At 35.0% G+C, this 26023-nt stretch overlaps 3 protein-coding genes across 3 annotated transcripts; all 3 read left to right on the plus strand.

The window, feature by feature from the left end:
* LOC18607881 (pentatricopeptide repeat-containing protein At2g15820, chloroplastic) lies at positions 767 to 4766 on the plus strand. The gene is made up of 2 exons (XM_007042286.2): positions 767 to 1380; positions 2568 to 4766. The coding sequence occupies exons 1-2, from the start codon at positions 787 to 789 to the stop codon at positions 4443 to 4445; spliced, it is 2472 nt and encodes an 823-aa protein (XP_007042348.2). The 5' UTR covers positions 767 to 786; the 3' UTR covers positions 4446 to 4766.
* On the plus strand, positions 5183 to 12090 carry LOC18607882 (eukaryotic translation initiation factor 5B). Its single transcript, XM_007042288.2, has 9 exons — positions 5183 to 5600; positions 5893 to 6010; positions 6141 to 6315; positions 7279 to 7474; positions 7914 to 8028; positions 8163 to 8337; positions 10048 to 10101; positions 10247 to 10422; positions 11195 to 12090. Exons 1-9 carry the CDS (start codon positions 5317 to 5319, stop codon positions 11318 to 11320), a joined length of 1419 nt encoding a protein of 472 aa, XP_007042350.1. The 5' UTR covers positions 5183 to 5316; the 3' UTR covers positions 11321 to 12090.
* LOC18607883 (myb family transcription factor EFM) lies at positions 20550 to 24337 on the plus strand. Its single transcript, XM_007042289.2, has 5 exons — positions 20550 to 21057; positions 21324 to 21592; positions 21707 to 22091; positions 22544 to 22620; positions 22798 to 24337. Exons 1-5 carry the CDS (start codon positions 20844 to 20846, stop codon positions 23083 to 23085), a joined length of 1233 nt encoding a protein of 410 aa, XP_007042351.2. The 5' UTR covers positions 20550 to 20843; the 3' UTR covers positions 23086 to 24337.

Here is a 26023-nt window from a genome sequence, read left to right on the forward strand (position 1 = left end):
TCTTGCCAAAAGATTGATTTCCAGGCTAACAGCAACCTGAGATTGTGACAAAAGGATTAAACTGAATTAACAAGATCCCTAGGTTCGAAAATACTTTCCTGTCTGAACTTGCTAGTTTTGAAAGGTGCCAGTCAAGTATTAATTCAAGAGGATGCCAGGACTATCAATAAATAATCTGCAAACTGATAAAGAATCCATAAAATGAACCCTTTTTTGGCCTAAACTAACTAGTCAGTGGACAAGTTTGAGTCCATATGGACTTATTGAGGACTGCCAGACATAACACAAGTTTGACTCCTACATGACTTGATAATGAATAAAAAAAGGTTACATGCCTAATGTAAAATTAATATGCATAAGCCAAAAAGTCAGTACATGTTAGCAGATTAAATCTCCCAGTCTGATTTGGTTAAACTCACAGTTATTGAATCATTTAGTGCTTGAGAATGTTGAATTAATGGTTTAATCATGTTCGTACACATTATCTTGTCTTAAGGTGTGAAAATTCTGACACAACTGAGTTAATCAAAAGGGTTATTTCTTTAGCATATGTTATATACTAATATATCCTACTTAATCAATAAATCTTGTCAAGGATTCATGGAACAATTAATTATGTATGAGATCATTCAATGCCCTAAGGCAGGCCAAGAAGAAATGGGTTTTAGGCCCAACTAATTATACAATAAGTGGTGGCTGGCACCTGAGCCCAAACGTTATCTCTTGTCGCCAATCAAAAACAAAGTCTCAAGAACCAAAAGGAAAAAAGGTTGGCATAGGCAGAAAATGCTAGTAAACAGAGCGCAAGACCTCTCCCCAACTCTAACTACCGTCACCACCAGCTTCCCTTCCTTAAACCCTACCCCCTGCAAAACCCTTATGCGCACTAACCCTTTTTCTTCTCTCTCTTTCCTCCGCCTTTTCCGCCCTCTTTCCCACACCAAAGTCCTCGTTTTCCGCCCCCGTATCCCCCACCCTACCCCACAACTGCCCCCTTCATTTTCCCGCCACCGTTTCTTCAGTTCTTCCTCCTTCTCGGCGGCTCCCGTTAGTTTCATCGCTGAGAAGGAAGGGGAAGAGAAGTGGGATTCTTCAAACACTGAGAATGAAGCATTTGCTTTTGAAGATGATGGTGGGGTTTTTGCGGGGAACGATATGAAGCATTTGGTTGCGCCGGAGATGGAAGTGAAGGAGTTGGAAGAGTTACCTGAACATTGGAGAAGGTCGAAGCTTGCTTGGCTTTGCAAGGAGTTGCCTGCTCACAAGGCGGGGACTTTGGTTAGGATTTTGAATGCGCAAAAGAAGTGGATGAGGCAAGAGGATGCTACTTACTTGGCGGTTCATTCTATCAGAATTCGCGAAAATGAGACCGGGTTCAGGGTAATTTTTCTTTTGGATTTTGATAATGTTTTGCTTACAGTCTAAGGAATATTTGGTGGGTCATCATCAGTTTGATGTTAGAGGCTACAACTTTGATACTATGATTGGAAAAAATAATAATAATAATAATAAAATTGAGAAAGACAATTATTTGGTTTGGTAAATAAATTCATGTTATGATTGACCTGTTGAAATTTTAATCTATTTTAGTGTTTCACACTGTGATACTTAATATTTTAGTTAACTTGGGCTAGTTGTAGGGTATTAAATGGTCTTAGAAAAGGAAGAAGGAACAAAAAGGCAGTTAAGCTAACCAATGGTGGAAATATTTCAGGATCGCTTATTTTTGCTAAAGTGAAGATCCCTACGTGTTACAAGTAATTTTCCAACTCAAAAGGGTTTACTTTTGCTACATGCCAAAAAGTATGATATTGTTGTCTGTTGATTCCTTCCTGATTCTGCTTGTTGTATTTTTTATTGCGGGAATGTTCTGATTGTTTCTATAATACTTTTGAATTGTTTTAAAAGTGGGAGAGAATGGGGAATTCAGTGTCACTTATTGTCTGAATTGCTGTTGCCTGCTGTCCTGCTGAACTAGGTTGTAGGTTTGCTTGCCTACCTTCTTTCTAAAGTTGGAGTGAATTATCTTCTCTGGCTGTTAGATTGTATATTTTGGGTTTGGCTTGGCACCTTAACTTTTTTTTTTTTTTTTTTTTCTGTAAAGTATGGGTTTTTATTAANATTTTTATGCTTTGTTTTCATTTTATACTTATAAAAGCCCATAGTTTAATTTGATTGTGACAACTAGCAATAAAATTGTGTACCTTTAAAAAAATTATTTTGAGGGATACAAATTACTTTCAACTTTTTTTAAAATTAAAACTTAACTTCTTTTTTTTTTTTTTTTTTTTTTTCCTTTTTTTTTTTGTAAAGATGGGTTTTATTAATGATAAGCTGGAATGCCATGGGGAGTCTTAAACTTTGAGAAGTTAGAGACTCCTGTTGGCATAGAAGCTAACATGAGAGAAGCTTATTCTGAACGATTACGAAAGAAGCAGCTGCTCAAGGAGCACTTGGCAGCATACTCAACACGGATAATCTCAAAAACAAGCAGCGTTCTAGATAAAACCCCTAAACAAAAGTCTAACAGTTTTGTGAGTGGTTTTCTTATCTTTTTCATGTTGCAGGTCTATAAGTGGATGATGCAGCAACATTGGTATCGATTCGATTTTGCTCTTGCTACCAAGCTAGCAGACTACACGGGCAAGGAGAGAAAGTTTGCAAAATGTCGGGAAATATTTGATGACATAATCAACCAGGGACGTGTGCCTAGTGAATCTACATTTCATATTTTGATTGTTGCATATCTTAGTTCACCAGTTCACGGTTGCTTGGATGAAGCATGTAGCATTTACAATCGGATGATTCAGTTAGGAGGTTACCAACCACGTCTTAGCTTGCATAACTCACTTTTCAGAGCTCTTTTGAGCAAACCAGGAGGCTCTTCAAAGTATTATCTAAAACAGGCTGAGTTTATCTTCCACAATTTAGAAACATGTGGCCTTGAGGTACAAAAAGATATCTATGGTGGCCTAATTTGGTTGCATAGCTATCAGGATACAGTGGATAAAGAAAGGATTAAATCACTCAGGAAAATGATGCAAGAAGCAGGTATGGAGGAGGGCAGAGAAGTGCTTGTGTCTATCTTGAGAGCTTGTTCAAAGGAAGGGGATGTTGAGGAAGCCGAAAGAACTTGGCTCAAACTACTTGATTCCAATGGCAATATCCCTTCTCAAGCTTTTGTATATAAAATGGAAGTTTATGCAAAGGTTGGAGAAATTATGAAATCTTTGGAGGTATTCAGACAGATGCAGAAGTATTTGGGTTCTGCCAGTGTTGCTGCATACCACAAAATCATAGAGGTTTTATGTAAATCCCAGCAAATGGACCTTGCAGAATCCCTCATGAAAGAATTCATGGAGAGTGGTAAGAAGCCACTTATGCCATCTTACATTGAGCTAACAGATATGTACCTCAATATGAGCTTACATGATAAATTGGAGTCAACCTTCTTGGAGTGCCTAGAGAAGTGCCGACCCAATCGTACTATTTACAATATATACTTGAACTCTTTGGTTAAAGTTGGTAATCTTGAGAAAGCAGGGGAAATTTTTGGCCAAATGCATGGTAACTCGACAATCGGTGTTAATGCCAGATCATGCAATACCATTTTAGGTGGATACCTCTCTTCTGGAGATTTTTTGAAGGCAGAAAAAATATATGATCTGATGTGCCAAAAGAAATATGAAATTGAATCTCCGTTGATTGAAAAGCTTGACTATGTCCTTAGCTTGAGCAGGAAAGAGGTTAAGAAGCCTGTGAGCTTAAAGTTAAGCAAAGAACAACGACAGATTTTGGTGGGGTTGCTGTTGGGTGGTTTAAAGATAGACTCAGATGGAGAGAGGAAGAATCACATGATACGGTTTGAGTTTAATCAGAATTCTGTTACACATTCTATTTTGAAGAGACATATTCATGATCAATACCATGAGTGGTTACATCCTTCTAGTAAGCCAACCGATGGTAATGATGATATCCCACACAAATTCAGTACCATCTCCCACTCATATTTTGGTTTCTATGCAGACCAGTTTTGGCCAAGGGGTCAACCGGTGATCCCAAAGCTAATTCACCGGTGGCTTTCCCCCCTTGTTCTTGCATACTGGTATATGTATGGGGGCTACAAAACATCATATGGGGATATTCTTTTGAAGCTGAAAGGAAGCCGTGAAGGTGTTGAGAAGGTTGTAAAAACATTGAAAGCAAAGACTCTTCATTGCAGAGTGAAGAGAAAGGGGAAAGTGTATTGGATAGGATTTCTAGGAAGCAATTCTATGTGGTTTTGGAAACTGGTAGAACCCTACATATTAGATGACTTGAAAGATTTCTTGAAGATAGGCAGTGATACCACGGATGGTTATGCAGTCGAATCTCAAGATATCAACTTCGACAGTGCATCTGATTCTGATGAAAAGGCTTCTGATTACGACGAGGACGATAATTAGTAAGGCTTATACAAACAAATGATGCCATTCTTTCTATTAGAATGTGGTTCAACATATTCATCAGAATTTTTGGTTAACAATTGCTAAGGGTGATAAAACTGAATGTGTCAAGTTCTCTGGTTTCTGAAGCTAAGGACACTTGACTTCTCAGCCCAAAAGGCTTGGTGGTATTATGCGGCTGCAGGGGTAATTTGTGTATATCTGTTAACTACTGAACCACTCAAATGTATACTATCTTAGAGCATATAATCTGTGTATGTGTTCATTTTATGGTCGATCATGGTTGTTCAATTAACGCCCCAATCAAGCATGTGGACCCAATATTGAAATGAGGCAGGCTGCGGCCCAATTACCATTTGGTTTTTGGATTATCACCCAAACCCAACAATACCTCTTTTTCCGCAAAAGGTTACCTAACGAAAAGTACGTGTAATTCTCGGACTAACCGTGTTACATGAATAAGGCAAATATTAAATGTTATTTATAGATGACGGCAAAAGATTATATTTATAAAAAAAATAATTAATATATAAAATAAAATGTATTAAAAAAATTAGTTGTTATTTAATTAGATGAAGATAATGTATTTAATGAAAAATATTTTTTACAATAAAATTTTAAATGATATTAACATTTGCTAAAGCATCCTTTGTGTTGAAAAAAAAAAAAATTTCTTAGAATAAACAATATTCCGAAAATGCCCTTGTTCGGCTGCCCTTTTCCATTCTACATTGCATTTTCACCTTACTTGCATGAGACTCCATTTTACGAAAAAGACAGGCAGCGCAGCTCCCTTTCTCCTCCGCTCTTTTCAAAGTCTCTCTCGATATAACCGGAAAACCAGATTCTTTTCTTATATTAAAAAAAAAGGATGGTATCGGACTCGGACCTCGTGACCCGACTCCGAGAAATCCTACGGGATTCCGACCTCGACACCGCCACTGCTGGTAGCGTACGGAGACAACTTGAAAAAGATTTCGGTGTCGACCTATCTGACAGAAAAGGTTTTGTGAGGGACCAAATCGACATTTTCCTCGAAACCCTAAATCAAGAAAATGAAAAAGAAGAACAGGGACCAGAATCTGAAAATGCAAAGATTGAAGAAGATGATGATGAAGAAGAAGAAAGCAAGGGAGAAGGAAGCGAAAAACCAAGGCAGGTTTTTTTATGTTTTTTATTATCATTATTAATAGGTTTATAAAGAAATGAGGCGCTTTAACTGTTTACTTTTCATTTTTGAAGGGAAAGATTTATCAAGTTTCATTTTGTTTTTTCTTTTAAAGAATGAATTAAGAAAAGATTGTTAATTTACGTTTTATTGTTGGTTATGATTGCTTTGCAATAATCAATTGAGTTATGTAAGAATTGATATGTCATCTGAATTGCTAGTATATCGCAAGTTTCTGGTATTAATATTGTGGATAGTTGTTGCCTTGTTTTTATTTAGGAGAGGAAGTAAAGTGGATAAACCAGTCAAGAAAAGAGGAGGTGGCTTTCAGAAAGTGTGTAGCCTTTCTCCTCAGCTTCAAAAAGTAGTGGGACAATCTGAATTGCCTAGAACTGAGGTATGTCTACTGGTTATCGGCGTCTGTTTGCGGATTTTTGTTTTTGTTAATTGTACTATTTCACAATGGTAATTTTGGAAAATCTGAATCCCTTATTTGACTTTTACTTTCTCATTTACTATGCTTGTAGGTTGTGAAGAAACTTTGGTTATATATCAGGGAGAACAATTTGCAAGACCCAAAGAACAAGCGAAATATTATATGTGATGAATCACTCCGTGCCATTTTTCGCGTAAATTCTATTAATATGTTTCAAATGAATAAAGCCCTGACCAAGCATATCTGGCCGTTAAGTGCAGAAGATGGTATTTTCTTTGGATGCATTTTTTATTTATCTGCTATGGATGCTCCTTTTTCTCTAGTTTTTGCCCATGTAACTTACATATTGAGCTCTATGAGGGTGATTTCCTTTTTTATTTGCATTAAAGGAACCAGACCCACTATGTCTACATTGATCATTGCAATTGATTAATTATACAATGCAAAGACACTTGGACACATGCACACATGGACTCACAAGTTTTAAATTTGCCAGTATCGAAAGTTTTCTCTGCATTTTTTGCTAACAAGTAATGTGAGGAAAACTGTCCTTTATTATGGTTCCTTTATAGTAATTGATTTGAATGATAAGCTTGAGTGAGAGAGCCTTCTAGCGGGCTTGTAGGGCCTGTCTTTTAAATTTAGATAAACACATTTTATTTATGATGGTTCCTATTATAATTTCCTAGTCGTAGTAGAAGATGGTTATAATGGGGAAGCAGTACTTTCCATGTACTTTGGAGGCCCTAAGCACCTAAGCCATTGACCTATTGCCAATAGTTGTTTAGGAGATGATAAAATAGAAACAGATATAAAAATTTGTTGCACATGAATCATAGATACCACAAAAATAAATAAATAAATAACACATGTTGACGAAAGATAAAGAACATTTCAGTGTTAGCGATTATGTCTTGCTAGCAATTTGTAAACGTATTATTTTCTCTGCTTTCATAGGTTATTTTTCTTTCTAATGGATGTGATATGTAATATTTCCAATGTGCAAACTAATCTATTTCTTCCAGTCTTGGATTACCTTAGGATGTTTACATTTTTCTGCAATTTCAACTTCAACTTCCACAAACAGGCTTCCACATTGAACTTCAGTTTTGTTTCACTAATGGTATATTATAATTTTCTTATGTCTTTCCTCTGAAGGCATTATCATGAACTTGCATGATTAATGGGGTTGTTTAGATATTAACACTATGCCATCAACATAAATTCAGAAAATGTAAAGCATGAGATGAAATGTGAAGATAGTCATGATTCTGTATCAGTAGATGCTAAAAATGCTGAGGAAGAAGAGGAGGAGGAGGAGGAGGAGCGGGAGGAGGAGGAGGAGGAGGAAGAAGTAGAAGAAGAAGAAGAAGAAGAGCAAGAGCCAGAGCAAGAGGGTAATGCACGTGGAAGCAAGAACAAAAGGTTTTTTCTTTTTCTTTTTTTTTTCTGACTATCATTTTTGTTGGTGTTTGCTTGTACTTCTGAAAACCATTAATCAAGTTATATGTATTCATTGTCAATCCTATATGTATGGTCAATGCCAGCCCACTATCTATACATTTTCCTTGTGAAACTAGTAATCAATTGTGAGATAGGGAGACAAGTTCCAAACTGCAACTATACTGTTAGTTTCTGGTATATATATTTGTTTAAGTTTTGTACCATTTCATCAAGTTGTGCAGTTGCATGGATCCCTTGATTTCATGGTTTTAGGTTGTCCTTCATTGGTTGTATCCCCGTGCTATTAGATAGAGTAGAATAGATGGATGCTGAAATATGTTGCTATTGAAAATATACTGAAGAGCAATATTTCTTAAGTTACTGATTGCTGGTGTAAAGTTTCTTAACAAAATTATTGTAGGTCAGCTAAGGTTGATAAAGATGTCAAGAGAAGAGGAGGTGGGTTTACTAAGTTGTGCAGTCTTTCTCCACAACTTCAAGCATTTATTGGAGAACCTGAGTTGGCCAGAACAGAGGTATGCAAGCAAAGTTTTGGAAAATTCGTTTTCAACTTTTTGTTAATTCATATTATCTAAAGAAACTTTTTGAATGAAAATTGCACTTTAATTCTGAAGAAATTTTTTCCCCCTTCTTTTACCCTTACTTCTAGGTTGTCAAGAGATTGTGGACCTATATCCGGGAAAAGAATTTGCAAGATCCAAAGAACAGACGAAATATACTATGTGATCAATCATTGCACGCTATTTTTCGCGTAAATACTATCAACATGTTTCAGATGAACAAAGCTCTGTCCAAACACATATGGCCATTAAATGAGGAAGATGGTATCGTCTTAAACAGGATTTCCCTTATAGTTCATGAGATTTTGATATAAATATTATGTGGTCTTTGTTTTCACCTCACATTTTGTCCTGGTTGGCCAAACGCTAGCATGGCTCTTCTTGCCTTTAAATTTTCCTTGGTACTTGAATTTGGAGTAACTTTTATTTTATTGATGTGCTTTAACAAGATGGCCCCTTCAAATTATTATGTATAAATGCAAAGTTGGTAAATTTTCTTATAAAAGGGGATCCTTGACTTTTGTATAAATGCAAAGTTGGTAAGTTTTCTTTAGGAAGGGATGCTTTGACTTTTCTATTCATATGATACCAATTGATATTTGGAAATTTTATTTTCTCAATTATGCTGCATGTAAAATTGAGGTAAAATGGAATACAAGATTTATTCTAATTTGTTAATTAGTTCTAATTATTAATGTTATTGAAGGGTTGATTTTTTCAACTATTCCTTCAACACAGTGAAACTAATTTAATATTTAGCACGTTTGAAATATACTTTAAACATGTTTCTTGTGATTTTTGAAATATTTATCTAGCAATAGGTTTGTGATGGAGTATTATTTTTTAGATTCCGAAGAATACTTATTTTTGACAGAAATTCAGAAAGTAGAGCATTCATTGTTTGAGCTTATCTTATAGTGACTTTATATTTATGTGGACATAATACAGGGTTTTCTGCAGTCCATATAAGTAGGTTATTATCATACTATTGAGAGAGTTGGCTTTTTGGATGATTGAGATATTGAGATTTGGGATTTAAGGTTTTGGCAATCAAAATTCAGTTATATATCAATTTTTTTTTTAATTAAATTCTTGGTAGTTGATTTAGGGTTTTGAGATGTTTGTATAGTAAACCTTGCAGTTAGTTTCTGGCCTAAACTGCCCTCGAAGTTCATGCAAGCTACAAATATAAGAATCTCTAACAGCACATTGTCCATTTAGCCTGGTTTAAGTGGTTCATATTTGTTTATGTGACTGCTTTTGCCCAATCTCCACATTCTACGCCTTTTGTAATATCTTTTTCTATCTCTGAATACAATCTCTTTTTCTGTGCCATAATTTAAACCAGCTGAAAGATAATCTCTTTTTGTGTTAGATAATATCTTTCTGTGTTTTTTTTTTTGGGTTAGTTCCCTCAGGAGATTCATAATCCATATGAAATCTTGTAAATAAACAAAATGACCAGTAGGTGATAATTGAGCGAGCAGTAACAAAACCTACAAACTAGTTTTAGGTACCTTTACTGAAGTAGAAATTTGTACTACTTCAAAATGTCTGGTGAGTGCAGGTTCAATATCCCATATACTTTTCCTATATTAAGATCCTTGTTATGTCTAGTTTAACATAGATACCTCATGCTTGAAGGTTGAGTATGTATCTTTAAGGGCTTATATTTCCCTTTGGTTTTTATTCATCGAAAGATTTAAATTATTCATAGCAAGCATATGTAGTTTGATAGGATCTTCATCTGAAAGGTTTGTACTTTATATTTGAATCATTCTGTCCAAAAACCATTACTTAAATTCTTTTTCTATATTGAAGTTTGATTGTTTTATTGTTTGTTGTGGGGATTTGCTCTTGTGCATTACTATATGAATAGTACTATACATAGGCTTTGTTTCTGTTGAATTATTGTTTGTCTACAAAGTATGTCTTCATTGCTTGAATAAATTGTTTGTTTCCTTGATGTGGCAGCTCAAGCTGACTCAACAAAAATTGAAAGGAAATCTAAGCAAGGAAGAGAAAGAGGTGAGTAAATTTTCAAGTGAATTAGCTATGAGCTTGCTGGGGTCCTGCATGTTTTTGGCTGCTCATGCAAGAAAAGGGATAATATACCTTCGTTCACTGATGATTGCTCTGAGGATTTTTATCTAACAATTTTTTAACTATTCAGGTCCATTTGAGCCAAAACAGAAAGAAAAGAGGCAGAAGAAAGGGGCTTCTGGTTTTCTTGCTCCCCTTCCGCTTTCAGATGCTCTAGTGAATTTTTTTGGTACTGGTGAAAATGCATTATCTCGTGCTGACGTTGTGAAGAGAATGTGGGAGTACATAAAACAGAATGATCTGCAGGTTTGCCTCTGCTGTTCTTTGTTGTTGGTACTTTGTGGTTCTGATTTTTGGTAACAAGCTTGGATGATAAAATCTCCATTCATGTGATGAATAATTGAATCTCTTCCAGAAATTGTACATGTTTGGCAATTGAACAAGCTTTGGTTCAGACATGTTTATTTTGCTAGATATAGCTTGCTGAGCTCCCTAATTTATGAATTAATTCCAGGCTGCTTATCAGCTTCATAGGTTGGCTTTCACAAATTTACATCTTGCCACTGGATACCATACATTAATATCCTCGTAATTGTCAATATTAGCAAAAATTGCAATGCTGTTGTGATTTCTTTTTGTTTTATGATTATTATGAAGTTTAAAAAAGTCATATGGTTATAAGCACTGTGTATGATTTCTTTTTCCCTCTCAAAATCTGAACTTTAGCCTGGGCCAAGTTGAAATTGTTGCTGGCAAAATGTACTTTACCGTCAGGACTGAGCTTTTGAAATTGTTGCTTGATTTCATCTGGATATGGTTCCTCTGAATCATGTCCAATTTGTTTTACAAGGATCACTTGTCAAGATTGTCTTGTTCAGGCTCGAATATGCTTTGTATCTGTGTTTAACTAAATGCATACAGCGGCTGCAATTAATAAATTGTGATAAGATACTTCTTGTAATTGTTGTGCTTCATATTATCTACATTATTCTTTTCTTCTTTTTTGAAATTTTATTTACATTATTCTAAATGGAACATGAATTCTTTATCTTACTCATTGTTTTCTGTGTTTCAAAAGGATCCATCTGATAAGAGGAGAATTTTATGTGATGATAAACTCAAAGAACTTTTGGAGGTGGACTCCTTCAACGGTTTTACTATCCCAAAGCTTCTGACCACACATTTCATCAAGATGGAACAGTGAGTTGTTTTTCTGTATATAACATAAGCCCATAGGAAGTGGGCAATTTTGCTTTGAGATGAAATTAGGTTTTGGCTGTTGTCTGGTAATTGTGTACTGCCTAACATGTCCTAGAAATGGAAGCAGCATCTTTGAGGAAGTTGATTAAAACTTTCTGCTGTTACCCACATGATATCATGTACCTTTGTTTGTCTTTGCCACTTTGTCTTTTCCCCAACACCATTTTTCTTGGTTTGGGTTTTCAGCAGTCGCTCTTTTTGTTTACTTTTTCATTCTCTTTGGGTTGGGTGGGAGGGTAGGGAAAGTAGGAGAAAAAAGTTGTTAGTGTGGGGTTTACCTTCTTTACATGATCTGCATAGGAGGGCACAACTTGGAATTTTATTTGGACAACTAGAAAGTGGAAAGATGAAACGTGAGCATCTAGAAAGCTGGTTTGTTGTTCATTCTGGTCTTTCCGGGACCAACAAAGTCAAAAGAATTTTCATAGCCTGTTTGATCCTTTTGCAACAAAATTTGTTTCCAGGATGTGGATGGCGTACTTTGTGCTATCCAACTGGTGGGCTTTAAGCAATTGCTAGACGTTGTTTTTAGTTTATATCAGCAGAAAGGGATTGGCCATGATCTTTACTAGGGTGTGTACATGTCTTGGGAGTATGTCGTCAAGATTTTGTCATCAATTAATGTAATATGCTGGAACAAATAACTGATTTCATTAGTTTATATTGGTACATTAGTTGTTGGTTTTAAGGTTGGGAACCTTGGGCCAAGTGTGAGTACTTCTTTTCCACCACCCTTAGAAACGTTTAAGAGCGATGTGCGAATTGTGTTCACATGCATTGTTTTCACATTTTTGTGTTAGCTGGAGTTCACGCGCGAATTGTGTGCAATGTTGGCATTTGCCATTGCCATGATAAGAATTTATAGTTTAGAATATCACGTGGACATCATTGTATTTATTCTTTTCTTTCTGTTTTTTGTTTTTTGGGTGGTAGTTTGAAGTAATGGTTCCTCATTTATACACCAAATTGACCTCAATTCAAAGATCAGTAAGTCATCTGGTAGATATTTCTTTTTTCTTTCTTTCTTTCTTTTCTGGCCTATGGGTCTGTAATTTCAATGAACCATGAGGGGTATGTGAAGGAATGGAAGAAGGCCAATGATGGCAAGGGTGTCAGCGGGAGGTAATTAGTGCCAAGGACACTTTATATTTTCTTTGGGGTTGGAATAGTGAAGAGTGGGTGGAAAAAGAAAACGAGCCCAAAATAGAAGCCAGAGAAGAGACGTTTGATCAGCAAAAAGAAAAACAATTAAAAAGAGGGATCCCTGATTGAATGGATGATGTGAAATTTTATTTATAAAAAGAAAAAGTGGGAAAATATAAGAAGCAAGAGAATCTTTTGGAGTATGGGACCCATCAATATTCGAAACGTTAAAAGCACCGCCGATCGTACGCGGCGACCCGATTCCATCAGCCCTGATGTGCCACGCGCACCATCCGACGATGCCTCACGATATCAAAATATATACAAACGAGCTTTCCTTTTGGGCCTAGATGGACTCTTCCCTGTACCCATCTATTGGGGAAACGAGCAAATTTAAGTATTAGGAATTTCAACTCCTCATTTTATTCTCATTTCCAATTGTTAGTAAATATTATGTTAAAGATTTTGTTTGGTTGATTTTTTTAAATTATTTTTATTTATTTTTATTTTAAAAAATAAAAATCAAACATATCAAATAAATGTTTCATTTTTTTTTAATTTTTGGCACGATTTTGGTGGAATAATAATGGAAGGATGGAACTACTTTAATTTTATTGGGTTCCAACTTGATGCGGTGGTAAAGTGAAATGAAAATAACCACTTACAGCTTTGGAATCTATGGCTGGAAAGGCCAAATTCTAATTTTTGGGAGGGGAAGTAAATTTTGTGTGGTCCAGTATTGAATGTGATCGTTTATCACAAAGGGAAGGAATAATCATTCTGGACTGTAGTTGATGCGAATATGAAGTAATATTACTATTATTAATCATTTGACTACATTGAAATTCAATAAATGCAAAGGTAGTTTCCACCACCAGTACTCAAGATAGGGTTTCCCAAGTCAAATCCAAAGCAATCCTCACACTTAGCAAATGCAGGATAAGTTTAATGGGGGTGGTAGAATTTGGTTCTTGGTAGATTAAATGTGCTAATGGAAGGGAATGTGTTACACATATGGGAATCAACAATCATGCTTTTGATTTGCTTACAAAGCAAAAGATTGGTTGAATCTTGGAAAAAAACACAATTAACCCAATATTCCTTGTCCTTGATAGAGTTGAAATTATAAGGGAAGGGGGGGTAAGTTCATCGAGATGTGAAAGAAGTAAGGATGGGGGAAGAAAAAATGATGATGCTAGGGGGAAGGGGCCAGAGAGGGTAAGTGGAATTCTCGCAAGGACAAAGCACGAACAATAATGCCACTCAACAACCCCTTAAAGTAGACAAAGACACCCAAACCCTAAATGACAAAACCAACCTTAGAAAGGAGCAAGGAGGCTGTTAAACCCTTCGCAACATCCTTCATTATTTAAAAAGATTCCATCTTGACAAAGGATCCAGAAAAAGAAAATAGGAATTGGAGAAATAACAACAATAATAATGGGGACAAAAGATACCCTCAAAGAGAAGGGTCACAAAAACGCCATGAAACAATGAGACTTGTCACCACGTGAAAGATGCTTTTATGGGGGCAAGGGTTTTTTTGATTGGGATTTCTTGAGTGTCTTGTTCGAAACCCTCTTAAATAAGGTATCTTAAATACTTCTTTGGATTCAATTTTTCTTCTAGTTGGGGTTTGTAACTTTCTTGACAGTGAAAGGGAAATGGACTTCGTTCAGTGAATCTTGTGGAAAAATTTCGGGACACACCCCACACCCCACACCTGCAGTTACTGCAAACTTTCTTTCTATTCTTTTCTTCTCTCTCTTTTTACTGGTGGATGAAGCACTATTGCCTAGATTTTTATGATAAAGATGATTTTTTTTTTTTCTAATGTTGCATCATGTAAGCTGTACAAGCAACCAAATGAGATTCTTTCAATTATCATCCCCCCCTCTAGGGATCAATGGCAGAGAATGTGTGGTGAGAGATCTTTTCTTTAGAAATCTCAAAATCAATTTCACTTCTAGGTTTTGAGTAGATTTGAGGGTATTATTTTTATATTACTCCAAACTCCTACATCTCAGTTGAAGAGAAGTTGAGAGACAAAACAGATGGAATTCTTTAGTTCAACACCAAAAGGAATAAAACAACAGGGAAGAGACCAGTAAAATACATCCAAATTCTGAATCTTTGGTTGCAAATACAAAAAACATATTCAATTGTCCCAAGTTTTTTGTCCTGAACAATCCAAGAATATAGCAAAGTTTCTTTTTCTTTTTTTTTTCCTTGCCAAATATCTACCATACAAGCATTTATAACAACACATAATGAGTTGGGGTAAAAAATGATTGACCATTACTACAGGCATGCACCTCTACTTAATTGCCTACCTGTATTTTTATAGATTGATTGAGCAAACAGCACTCTCCAAATTATTGCTAGCAACCCCATTATTGAACTTAAGGGGAATAAATAAAAAGAAAAAGAAAGAAAGAAAACCAAATTCCCAATCATCAGTAAAATTCCATAGATATTTGGTCCTAGTAGTCATTTATAAGTATTCCTTTGCAGAATATAACAGTGTGAAACACACACAAATCTAGTCTCTATCAGGCAGATAAGAATGGAAAAGGGGGATTTCAGATGGTTACAGATACCATGTTTTCTTGGATTCTTCAATTCTTGAAGAGTATCCTTGAAATATATATATATATATTAGAATATTGGGCACTCTCTGTTAAGAGATGCTTCGCTTTGGCCATCAAGAACAAAGAATTGGTTGGCTTTCACGCGGTCAAGCAAGCCACCTCACCATGCACTATTCCTTTTCTTTTTTTGGCTCTCTCTCTCTCTCTCTCTCTCTCTCTCTCAATCAAAAGAGTAAATTCCACACTACCCCGTTTGAAAATTGACTGAACCGGGTTTTGTCTGCGTCTCGTGACCTGTCTGTCTTCCAATTCCCATTTGGTATCATTACTTTGATTAGAAGCGGGATTAAGAGAATCTTGTTCTTCCCTTGACCACTCATATTCATTTAGACTGAAGAATACATAGCCTCCTTTTTTTTTTAAAAGAAGAATGCATAGCCTCCTACCGTATAATAAGGGGACAAAGCTATCCTTTAAGCTGACTAAAATACCTTCTGCTTTCTTGGAACCTACCTACATCATAACATATGCAATAAGACTACTTCCACCTCACATGGACCTAAAAAACGACTTCATCTTACGAATATCGTAGGAAGAAAATTTAGGTCAAAATGGAGAAATGGTGCATCTTAATTTGCTCCTTGACCATTTGCTTCCTCATGGAAGGTGTTTATCATATAAATGGTGAAACCAAACTGATACCAGATCAGTTGCATGGTATAAATAGTTACTGTTGTAAGCGTGCTTCCAAGGAGGTATAATGGGAAGGAGCAAAAAGTGGTACTGCTTCTGGCTTTGATTCTGCTTCCATCTTTAATCTAATCATGATCTCAAACAACAAATACATACACATAACGCCATAATCAAGTCTGGAAGGTCTGAGAAAATGGAACCATGTGCCACGACAAATTCTTTTACACCACATCTCAAGTAATTAAAAACTTTGAGGGTTTGGTTTTCCTTTTTTGTTTTATTTCTTCTTCTTCTTATGATAATTTTGAATCAAATTGAAAATTGATTAGAAAGTTCTTTCAGTTACTACTTATCAACAATATATCGATTTTAGAAAAAAGTCATGAGATATTTGAAAAATAATAAAATTTATATCAAAAAATAATCATCTTTTTTTAAAAAAAAAATCGGAGTATATATTTTTCAAAGGTAATTTAAAAAATAATGCATTCTCTCACTAATATCTGTAGTTATTAGAATTATCATCTCATCCTTTCATTAAAATAATAATCAACTATCTATATATAATAGAATTGGAGTGATTAATTATTATGTAAATAATTTTTTTGTCACCGCCTCACTTTTTTATTCATATTTTTAATTTAAAAGAATTGTCTATTACATAGAAGAAATTTCAAAACTCATCTCATATTTTATTAATCAAAATCTGTAATATTTTATTTCATTTAATTATGCAAGGATTTGTTACTTAGGCTCCTCTCTAAGAGATATGGTTGTTAGTGAGTTTTTACTAGTGAATCATTATCTTTATATATTAAAAAAAACTGTCGATGAAAAAGGAAAGGGCAGTATGGGTGGGTTAAAGAAGCGGGGACAAATAGATTCTTTGGTTACAAGCACCCGACAGAACCGACGGAGATGCGAGAAACCGGAGTGGATCCAATCCAAACTACACGTTTCAGATAGAATAGAAAACTGTGGAACACCCATAAGAAGTGAAAGACGTATCTACTTGTATTTAAAAAAAAAACAAAACAAAACTGTAAACAGAGGGGAGAATAATTAATTAAATGCGAAAGAAAGAATTTGGTGGAGGGAGAGAGAGATTCTTAATTCTATGGAAGAGGAATGGAATCTAACGGCTGGAAAAGCTTGTCCTTTTTGGGGGGCTTGCCAAAAAATAATTAAAAAAAGGGAGCATCTTTCTTCTTCCTTACAACTACTGAAATCTCAGGCCATATCGAAGTTGGGTCCCACACATCTCTAAGATTCCCTATCTCTAAGTTTCAAACACAACCCCTTTTTTTCTCTCTTACATAACGCTTCACTTCTCTCCCATGGGACGTGTTCCACACCGTCCAATCATGGGCTGTGTGGTGTCCTTTTCTTCGAAGTGTTCAGCTTTTCTCGTTTCTACATTTACCGCCAAATGTCTGATAGCATCATTAGCTTGTTGATTCCTCTCATAGCTTTGTCTATTCTATTATAAATATAATTTTTGATGTTACCATTTCGGTCTCGTTTTAGAATTTCAATATGAAAATTTTAAATGTAAATAATTTAAAATTTTTTTATTTCATCCATATCTGATCTTGATTTCATATAAAATTTTAAGAAAATTAGTTTAAATTTCTAATTCAATAAACACGCTTATTAAGTAAAGTAAGATATCACATCTTTTTACTGAACGTCGAATTTTAATAATTTAACTTTATGTAAAATATCTCTATATATATATATAAAATTAACTTATATCATCAAAGTAGTAATAAAAATAGAAGAATTATACTTATAGCTATTAAACAAAATCATTTGAAATTTGAGACTTGATCTTTTTTTATGACAATGGTTTCCTCACAAAGGTTTGAATCTCGTCTACTTCAACAGAAGGTATTTTCCTTTTATATTGTGAAAGTGTGATAGTTCATATTTAACAAGTGACAGATGCTTTATTCAGCAAAAGGCGAAAGGATAGAAAAGCATATTAGATTTTCGTTCAAACATAACTTTTCGAAGCAATCATAATCCAAGTTGAAAATTTTCATCTCATTTCTCGACAATTTCTTTTGACAATTGTGGGAAAAAAAAAAAAGGAGGGAGAGAATATTAATTTATTGGAGGAAACAAGCATCCAGCATCACTTAGACCGTATGAAACTCTTTAAATTGTGCAAAAACTATGTTGGATTAGATATGAGTTGCCAACACTTTGGAGACCAATTCTTCATATACTTTTAAACCATTTTATAACAGTTTAATAAGTTGGAAAAGGAATTCTCTTTAGGTAGTTTAGGTTATTTTGCATCTTTTTTGTGGCAACAACTGGCTTGCTAATGCTAAAACCCAAAGATGCCTTTGTGTGTGGCTACGTGGACCTTTGAAGGGGAAAAAAAGCTGACCATAAATTTGGTTTTGGAATCAACAATTTTCTAATCCACCCATTGAACTAAGTCCAGGCTTAGCTGAGCCGTCTGAAACTGGGGGATACTCTTTTGAAACTACAAAAGAGAATCTCAGCAATGGTAAATAAACCCTTTTTTTGTTTTTATTTTTATTTTATCTCATTTAACTGTTGATGGTAAAATTAAAAAAATATACACGTGTTGGAATATCTATGGACATAGATTAGGCACACTCCAAAAAATTCCACATTGGCTGGCCTTTCTTTTCTCCCACGAAAACCAAATGGTTCTTGAGTCTTTGACCCTTCTCACATCAAAAGTTGGGATTTGATTATACACTTTCTTGGTACAATTGATTATTTTACTTGACCGCAAGCCCTTGTATCACTTAAAATATTTCCTCGTGGTTAAGTCAATTTGACCAAACCCATATGTTTTAATAACCTATAATCCAAGATGCTTAAACCCTTTTCTTGTTCCCAATAGCTGGTAAAGATCCAATCCGCTTTGTGGAGTCCATAGCGTCGGTTGAAACACTTCATCACTAATTAGTTCACATTTCCACTTTCTTGAGATTAAAAGAATTCAAACTTATACACTATCATTTATTTATATAATATCATAAATACGTAAACCTTTAACTAAATAAATACTTTTACAATTATGAATATTTACTTTTTATAATTCTCAATTTTTAAATTTATTTATTAACAAGGTTATAACATTTGATTAATTAATGATATTTAAAATCTATACATTAATAACACACCAAATATAATTAATTAATGATAGATTGTTTTTGTTCTTGCGGTTGAATTGTTGGCATGCTGGGACTATGGTGATGCCAAGGGATATTGGAGGGTCTACCCCATTAAGAGGGGCATACTGTCTAATATTACTGGGTTGTTTAGGTGGCTGTTTGTTCTTTTGTTAGGGGAACTTTCTTTCCCTCTCTTTTAATGAAATTCACAATTAGTCTTTTAAAAAAATAATATATATATATATATATATATATGAGAAGATGTCAACGTTGTTAATTAAGTCAACATAATGATATCAATAATTTCACAAAAATAATTATTATCTTACATATATTATTAATTTATTAAGAAGGGTTTACAGTTCAAATTGGGGTGGCTCTTTTGTTGAAATGACTGTGATTTTGGTGGGAGAATATTTCAATACCCATCGATTCTTTGAAAGAGAAAAAAAAAATGTTTTGATTGAATGATCAAGTATCCATCCATGGAAAAAGCAAAGAAAAGTTTCTATAAAAGTCTTACAATGTCATTTTTCAATGGCCAGTAAATGGGGTTTATGTTAAATGTATATTCTATTAGAGTTTTGAATAATGAATGTGAATGGTGGTACGATGCTTAAACATTAATTGAATGAGAGAGAAAGGTTAATGAGTTAACAAAGTACTGGTAATTACATTAATAATGCTTGGGGAAATTCTTTTTTTTTTTTAAACTATGGGAGCCTTTCATTTTCACAACTCTTGAAGAATCTGAAAAAGCTAAATGCATAAAAAAAAATAATAATAATAATTGAGGGCAGGGAATTTTTAACAGGAAAAAGGCATGCCAAGTGTGGCATAAGTATAAAAGTTATGGTACTATGTGTACGATAGAGAGATTCCAATTCAATCCACATATGCCGATCATTGGGTTAATATTTCATTGTTAAAATAAAATAAATATTTACTTTAAAATAAAAAAGAGTAATTTGAATTTTTTAATAAAAGAGAAATTAAATTAAATAAAATATTAACTTACGTCCTTCTAGACTACTATATGCCCAATTTATTTATTAATAAAATAGAAAAAATATTAAAAGGTGAAAGATCAAAAATATATAAACTTATCTCAAAGTCTTCATGATTTGTTGTCATATAATCGACTCTTCAATTAGCCTCATGAAATATATGAGTAATAGTACAGTTTCAATCTCATTATAACGTATATATCATGTAAGTAATTTAAATATTAATATTAATATATAAAAATTTACAAATACAAAGGATGGTGGGTTTAGGTCATCATAGGTAAAATGTTGGACCTTCAAGTCTTAAACCTACTACTTAATTGTAATTATCTTGTCAAATTACCCCCAAGTGCATTTATTAAGGAAATTATCCAATTATTAGGGAAAGACATACAAAATTACCAATTTTTTTTCAAAAACGAAAAAAAAATTACGGTGTTAGGAATAAAAGGGTGAGTGAACTCGGACGGATTGGGCGAGTGATGGATAGGATACGCGACGATGCGAAAGTGACTTTAAAACCCAAAAACCGCAAACAGAATCTTCGCCTTCCAACATTTCCTTTGTTTTTTTTGCTCTCATATCCAAGAAACCAAATTTAACTTCTTTTTTCTTTTCTTTCATTTCCTCTCTTTCCAAACAACAAACACTTCTCTCTCACTCTACACATTATTATTTGTAAATAAATAAATCTCTTTACCCTCTCTATATATTCATCCATAGATCTCAGCATTTGCCTTCCTCCTTCATTTCACCTCCCTTCTTTCTTAGCTTCAATAGACCCAGAAGACAAACAAAAAGGCCAAAGGAAGGAAAGGTAGGAAGAGACAGAGAAAGGATAAGTATTGTGAGAGACAAAGAAGGGATCGAAAATGGGTTCGGTTCCACCAGAACTGAGCTTGGATTTTAGACCAACTTTTGTACCCAAAACGATCAGTAATTTCCTCAAGGAGGTTTCAATGGTCGGAAACGTTTCTGACAAGGTTTCAAAAGTCGATGCTTTTGTCAAAGGATTGGAAGAAGAAATGAGAAAGATCGATGCTTTTAAACGTGAACTTCCTCTTTGCATGCTCCTTTTGAATGATGGTTCGTTTCTTCAATCAATTTAAATCTCACTTTTATTTTTTCTTATTAGCGAGGGTTCCCTTTTGATTTTTTTAGGGAAAAAAATCCCAGTTCTTGATCGAGATTTTTCTTTTTTGATTAGAAAACGTTTATTTCTATAACTTGGTTTTTGGTTTTTTTGATCGTTTTGGTTGAAAGAGTTAGTTATTTTAACTTGGGTTTTGGTTGTTTTGAGATTGTAATTAATGTATTTAATGCAATTTTGAATTTGTTTTGTTTGGTTGCAGCAATTGTAGCTTTGAAAGAGGAGTCAATGCAATGTGTAACAAGAAATGTTGAACCAGTTTTAGAAGAATTTATTCCGTTGAAGAACAACAAGAAGGAAACTAAACACAGTGAAGAAGATGGTGCATCAATTACCACCAAAAAGGATAAAGATCCTAACAACAACAACTACAATATTAATAAAGACAAGAAAAATTGGATGAGTTCCGTTCAGCTTTGGAACACTGATGATGATGATTATCGCTCCACTGATCACAAACTAGACACTAAGGTACTTCAAAATTAAAAAAAAAAAAATGAAGGACACCACATTTAAGCTAAAGACGTAGTTTGTAATGAAATAAATTTGCTAAAGATTGAATACTGTTTCCTTGGTTTACAACAGAGAAACGATGAAGATCCATTCCAAGGATGTAAAAACAGGGGATCAGCGAGGGCATTTATGCCATTCAAGCCAAATTTGGGTTTCGCAGTGAGGAAAGAAGAAAAAGAGGAGATACCAGTTCACGGACTAACGCTTTTGACTCCTGGAATCAAGAATCTGAAAGAGGAATCAGGTTCCACAGGATCCAGGACAAGTTGTAGCAGAGCAGTTTCATCTTCTGCCCCCAATGCTCAGTCGAATTTTCGGTCTGGACCACAGCCGCTGGCCCATCACCTGCAGCAGCAGCAGCAACAACAGCAGACTGCTAGGAAGCAAAGGAGGTGCTGGTCACCTGAGTTGCATCGCCGGTTTGTCAATGCCTTGCAGCAGTTAGGAGGCTCTCAAGGTGAGGAAATGAATGTTAATTAGAAATTGACTTAGCTGTTGACAATTTTATTTTTGTGGTTGTCTTGAGTTGGATTCTTTATTGCTCTAGTTATCCTAGATAAGAATTAAGAAGTTCTGTCAATGAGAGGATTGGACTTGCAAGAACAGCACCTCTTTGTAGCAAGATTCTGTTCCTTTATCACTTATCTGATTTTTTTCAGAGATGGAAAGTACAAACTAGAGTTGAACAAGATTTTTTATAATCTGGCTAAGAGATAGGTGTTTCTATTATGTATGTATAATTCATTTGATTTGAGACCATGGAGAATAAAAGCTATAAGAAACTGGAAATTGTGTAGCATTAATTTTTCTGTTGGGATCATGGGATTGGAGTGTTGATTTTGACGGCAATATACTCTTTGATTCTTTTCCTTTCAAGTTTCTAAGTCAAATTTTTTAATTCTTTTGCAGTGGCCACCCCAAAGCAGATTAGGGAACTTATGCAAGTAGATGGCTTGACCAATGATGAAGTTAAGAGTCATTTGCAGGTGGTTTCTTAGTTCCTCTTCTTTCTTGGTAGTTCGATCTCTGGAAAGGAGTGAAAAGAGAGAAATGTCTTGTGTGTTACTATTTCCCTGGTTTTTAAAGTTTTTTTTTTTATCCTTGGCTTTTTCTCTTAAGTTTTGATGATGAATATTGATGGAAGAATTTTCCTGACTTTCCAGAAATATAGACTTCACACAAGAAGACTTCCACCTTCTACAACCACCCCTGCTAATCAATCAGTCGTTGTTTTGGGGAGTGGTCTGTGGATATCCCAAGATCAGTATGGAGAATCCTCAAAGGGGAGCAGTTCTCAGTCTGGTTCTCCTCAAGGTCCTCTGCTATTAGCCGCAAATACTGGAGGGACCTCCACTACAGGAGGTGACAGTATGGAAGATGATGAAGATGCAAAATCTGAGAGCTATAGCTGGAAAAGCCATATTCACAAACCTGGAAAAGATGATGTATAGAGTTTATCCACCATGAATTTTGCAGATAAAAGTATACATGGGAGGAGTTCATGACTACAAAAAATTATATACTATTACTATATAATACATAAAAGGAGAAGGATCTTGAGAGATGAGAGAGGCTGTTAAATTTTGCAGGATTAGATTTCCTTCTATCTTGAACTGAGTTTTGTTTTATTCCGGAACTAGCACAAGAATTCCAATTATGATCCATGTTTTCCGTGGAAGAAACGTGAGCGCTATTCCCTTATCATAAAGCTATGGCTTCTCCGTTAGATTGAACCTATGTTGGCTAGTGCTGTCTACTATTTTGAGGTTTTAGAAATGCCTCAATGTCCAAGAAATTGTCGTTAAAATGGCTTCCTTTTGATAGGTGTTTCTGCAGTTTAATTGCAAGTACCCTGACATGCTCCCGTATCCAACTCAATCCAAAGGCAATTCATTCATCGTTCCAGTCTTTTTTCACTGAGACCTGTTGAGAGAGTGCTCTCACAAAGTTTCTTGAGTATAATGATGAAGCTTGGTAAACGCTTTCATCTTGTTAAACAGTCACGAAGAAGAAGCCAGAAAATCAAAAATTGACGTAGGTAGTCGCTCGTATTCGCCTAATCCGGGGCAGGTGAGCAGTAAATCAGAGATATTCCATTTGGTTGGTCAATAGGTTTTCAGCTTTCTCAAAGAACTTTCTTGTGCTAATTGTTCTGTTTACATGCTTACCCTCCACTTTTCCCCGTGGAAAGAATCTCAAATCGTTTTTCTACATAGGAGTACAAGTCCTAGAAATGGCCTTGAAGCTTAAGCAAAGCAAACATCTGCCTGTAAAGGTCCAACAAGGAAAGACTTGACCTCACATTTTTCTACTGCCCCATCTGGTGGGTCACTGAGTTTGGCCCTGGGGCACATGGGATTTCACCAGGTCTTCCCTATAGATACTTGGATTTATTATTCCCAATGGGTTATAGTGGTGTTTTGGCAATTATTCAGTCCTTTCAAGGTCAGTATGGTACTGACAAGGATGGGCGTAAACATTTGGATGACCTTACTGATTTCGAAATTGTCAATGTTTAGATTGATGGGTGACAGTGTTTTGGTCGTACAAGAAGACAGCAGAGGATCCAGACCTATCTTGGAAAGAAGATTTTAGGGTGCTTATTCCCTTATTTGTCTTATGGTTACGTACAATCTCAATTATTCTAAGATGCAGTTTCTTTTATTTAATGACAGCTGAAAAGATATGAGTGACAAACAAACAGTTGGCATATTCTGTCCAGATTTAGCTCACCAAAATTCTCAGTCTGCCATTCCCAATTGATGGACTGTTTGGCAAAACGATTATGACCCTAGGCCTAATTTGCAGATTACTTATCTGATCAATGCAAAGTAGTGATGGAAACTATATTCATAGAGGAGTTGTTGGTCTAGAATTCAATACCAAAACTTCCAAGTATCCTAATTCATGTGATAACTACTTGATTAATTATAGCTGTTTAATCAATAATTGGGTTTTGACTGCTACAAACAAAAACCGTTTTCTGGCCCTTCTTTTCCATGTATGGCCGTTTCTTCCATCAAGTGCCCAACACAGTAAGCTATTTCTTTCTGTTTTCAGAAATATGCATGCATCATCAGATATGCATGTATGATTAAAAAGGCATGATCAGTCTATCATTTCATATAGTTTTTGAAGCAGCTGATGCAATTATGTGGTCTCCAAACAACTTCTTACTGAGTCAAATTGTTCAAAAACACCCAGATTTTATCCTTTCACCTAATCCAGTCATATCCCACTGAAAAAACACAATCAGTTGTAATGTTTATCTGGGAGCATGACAAAACAGTCACTCTCACAAGCAAAATAATAGAGAGAATCTTGTAGACCAGACATAATGAAGGAGCCCACAGTGAGAGGTCCACCTTTATCATGTAAATATATATATTGAATAACTTGGTTTGGTGAAACAAGTGAGTGAAAATGATCGAAGCTCTCATTAAATTTTCTCTTAAGATAGGGTTAATTAATATATAGTTTTTTTAGGGTTAACTGATTACATTCTGAAATCCAACCCAAAGTATTCTATTTTCTTTTAAGAGTAAGGAGACAGCGAACAGAATAGATGCAGCAGCTGAGCACATTGGCTCCCTCACATGGGCAAGCTTAACAAAAATATACGCACTTGGTCCACCACAGGAAAACCATTCCTATCAAAGATTCCTTCAAAGACCAGCCATGGAGTATTATGATCCCTAAGATGGGCATAGCACAATCATGAAAGTTTTAAACGGAAAGGAAAGAATTTGGTGGAAAAGGCCAACCCAGTAACACACTAGAACAGAATTTAAGCTTTCTTCAAAATTCTATCCAGCTAGGAGATCTTTGTTCACAAATCACAAAGTAATATTACTTTTGCACTGCTCTGTAATCATCAATATTTAGAATATTTACCTTGTCCATGCCAGGGCAAACAACATGAGTTCAATCATCAATGTAATCCAAAGCATATTATGGTAAACTAAAGCCTTTTATTACCCAAAGTTGTCCTCTAGTGACGCACTATTTTTTTTTTCTTATTTCCTAAACCAAAAACGATAGAAAATTTGTGATTGTTCCCAGCTCGCCCAAACATCAAGTAACAGAGGTTGGAGCTTGTGATTGCATGCCTATATGGGTTGGTAGGTTGTTAGGTATCAATCACTGAAAACCCAAAATAACTTTCCAAATAGTCGTACTAATATTTATTTAAAAGATGAGTCACGTCATAAATTAATTGAGCATGCAACACAAATCATAAACAGAATTCCATGAGTTAAGGCTAGACCCCTACTAGCATATGGAATCCAACTTGAGATCATTGTGCAGGAAAGTGATGATCAAGTTTATGTTACCCTAAAAGAGAATGATGGAAAAACTTCTTAAATTTCCCTTTTGTTCACAGTCTCT

The sequence above is a fragment of the Theobroma cacao genome, chromosome 2 (genome assembly GCF_000208745.1).
Source record: "Theobroma cacao cultivar B97-61/B2 chromosome 2, Criollo_cocoa_genome_V2, whole genome shotgun sequence".
Taxonomy (NCBI): domain Eukaryota; kingdom Viridiplantae; phylum Streptophyta; class Magnoliopsida; order Malvales; family Malvaceae; genus Theobroma; species Theobroma cacao.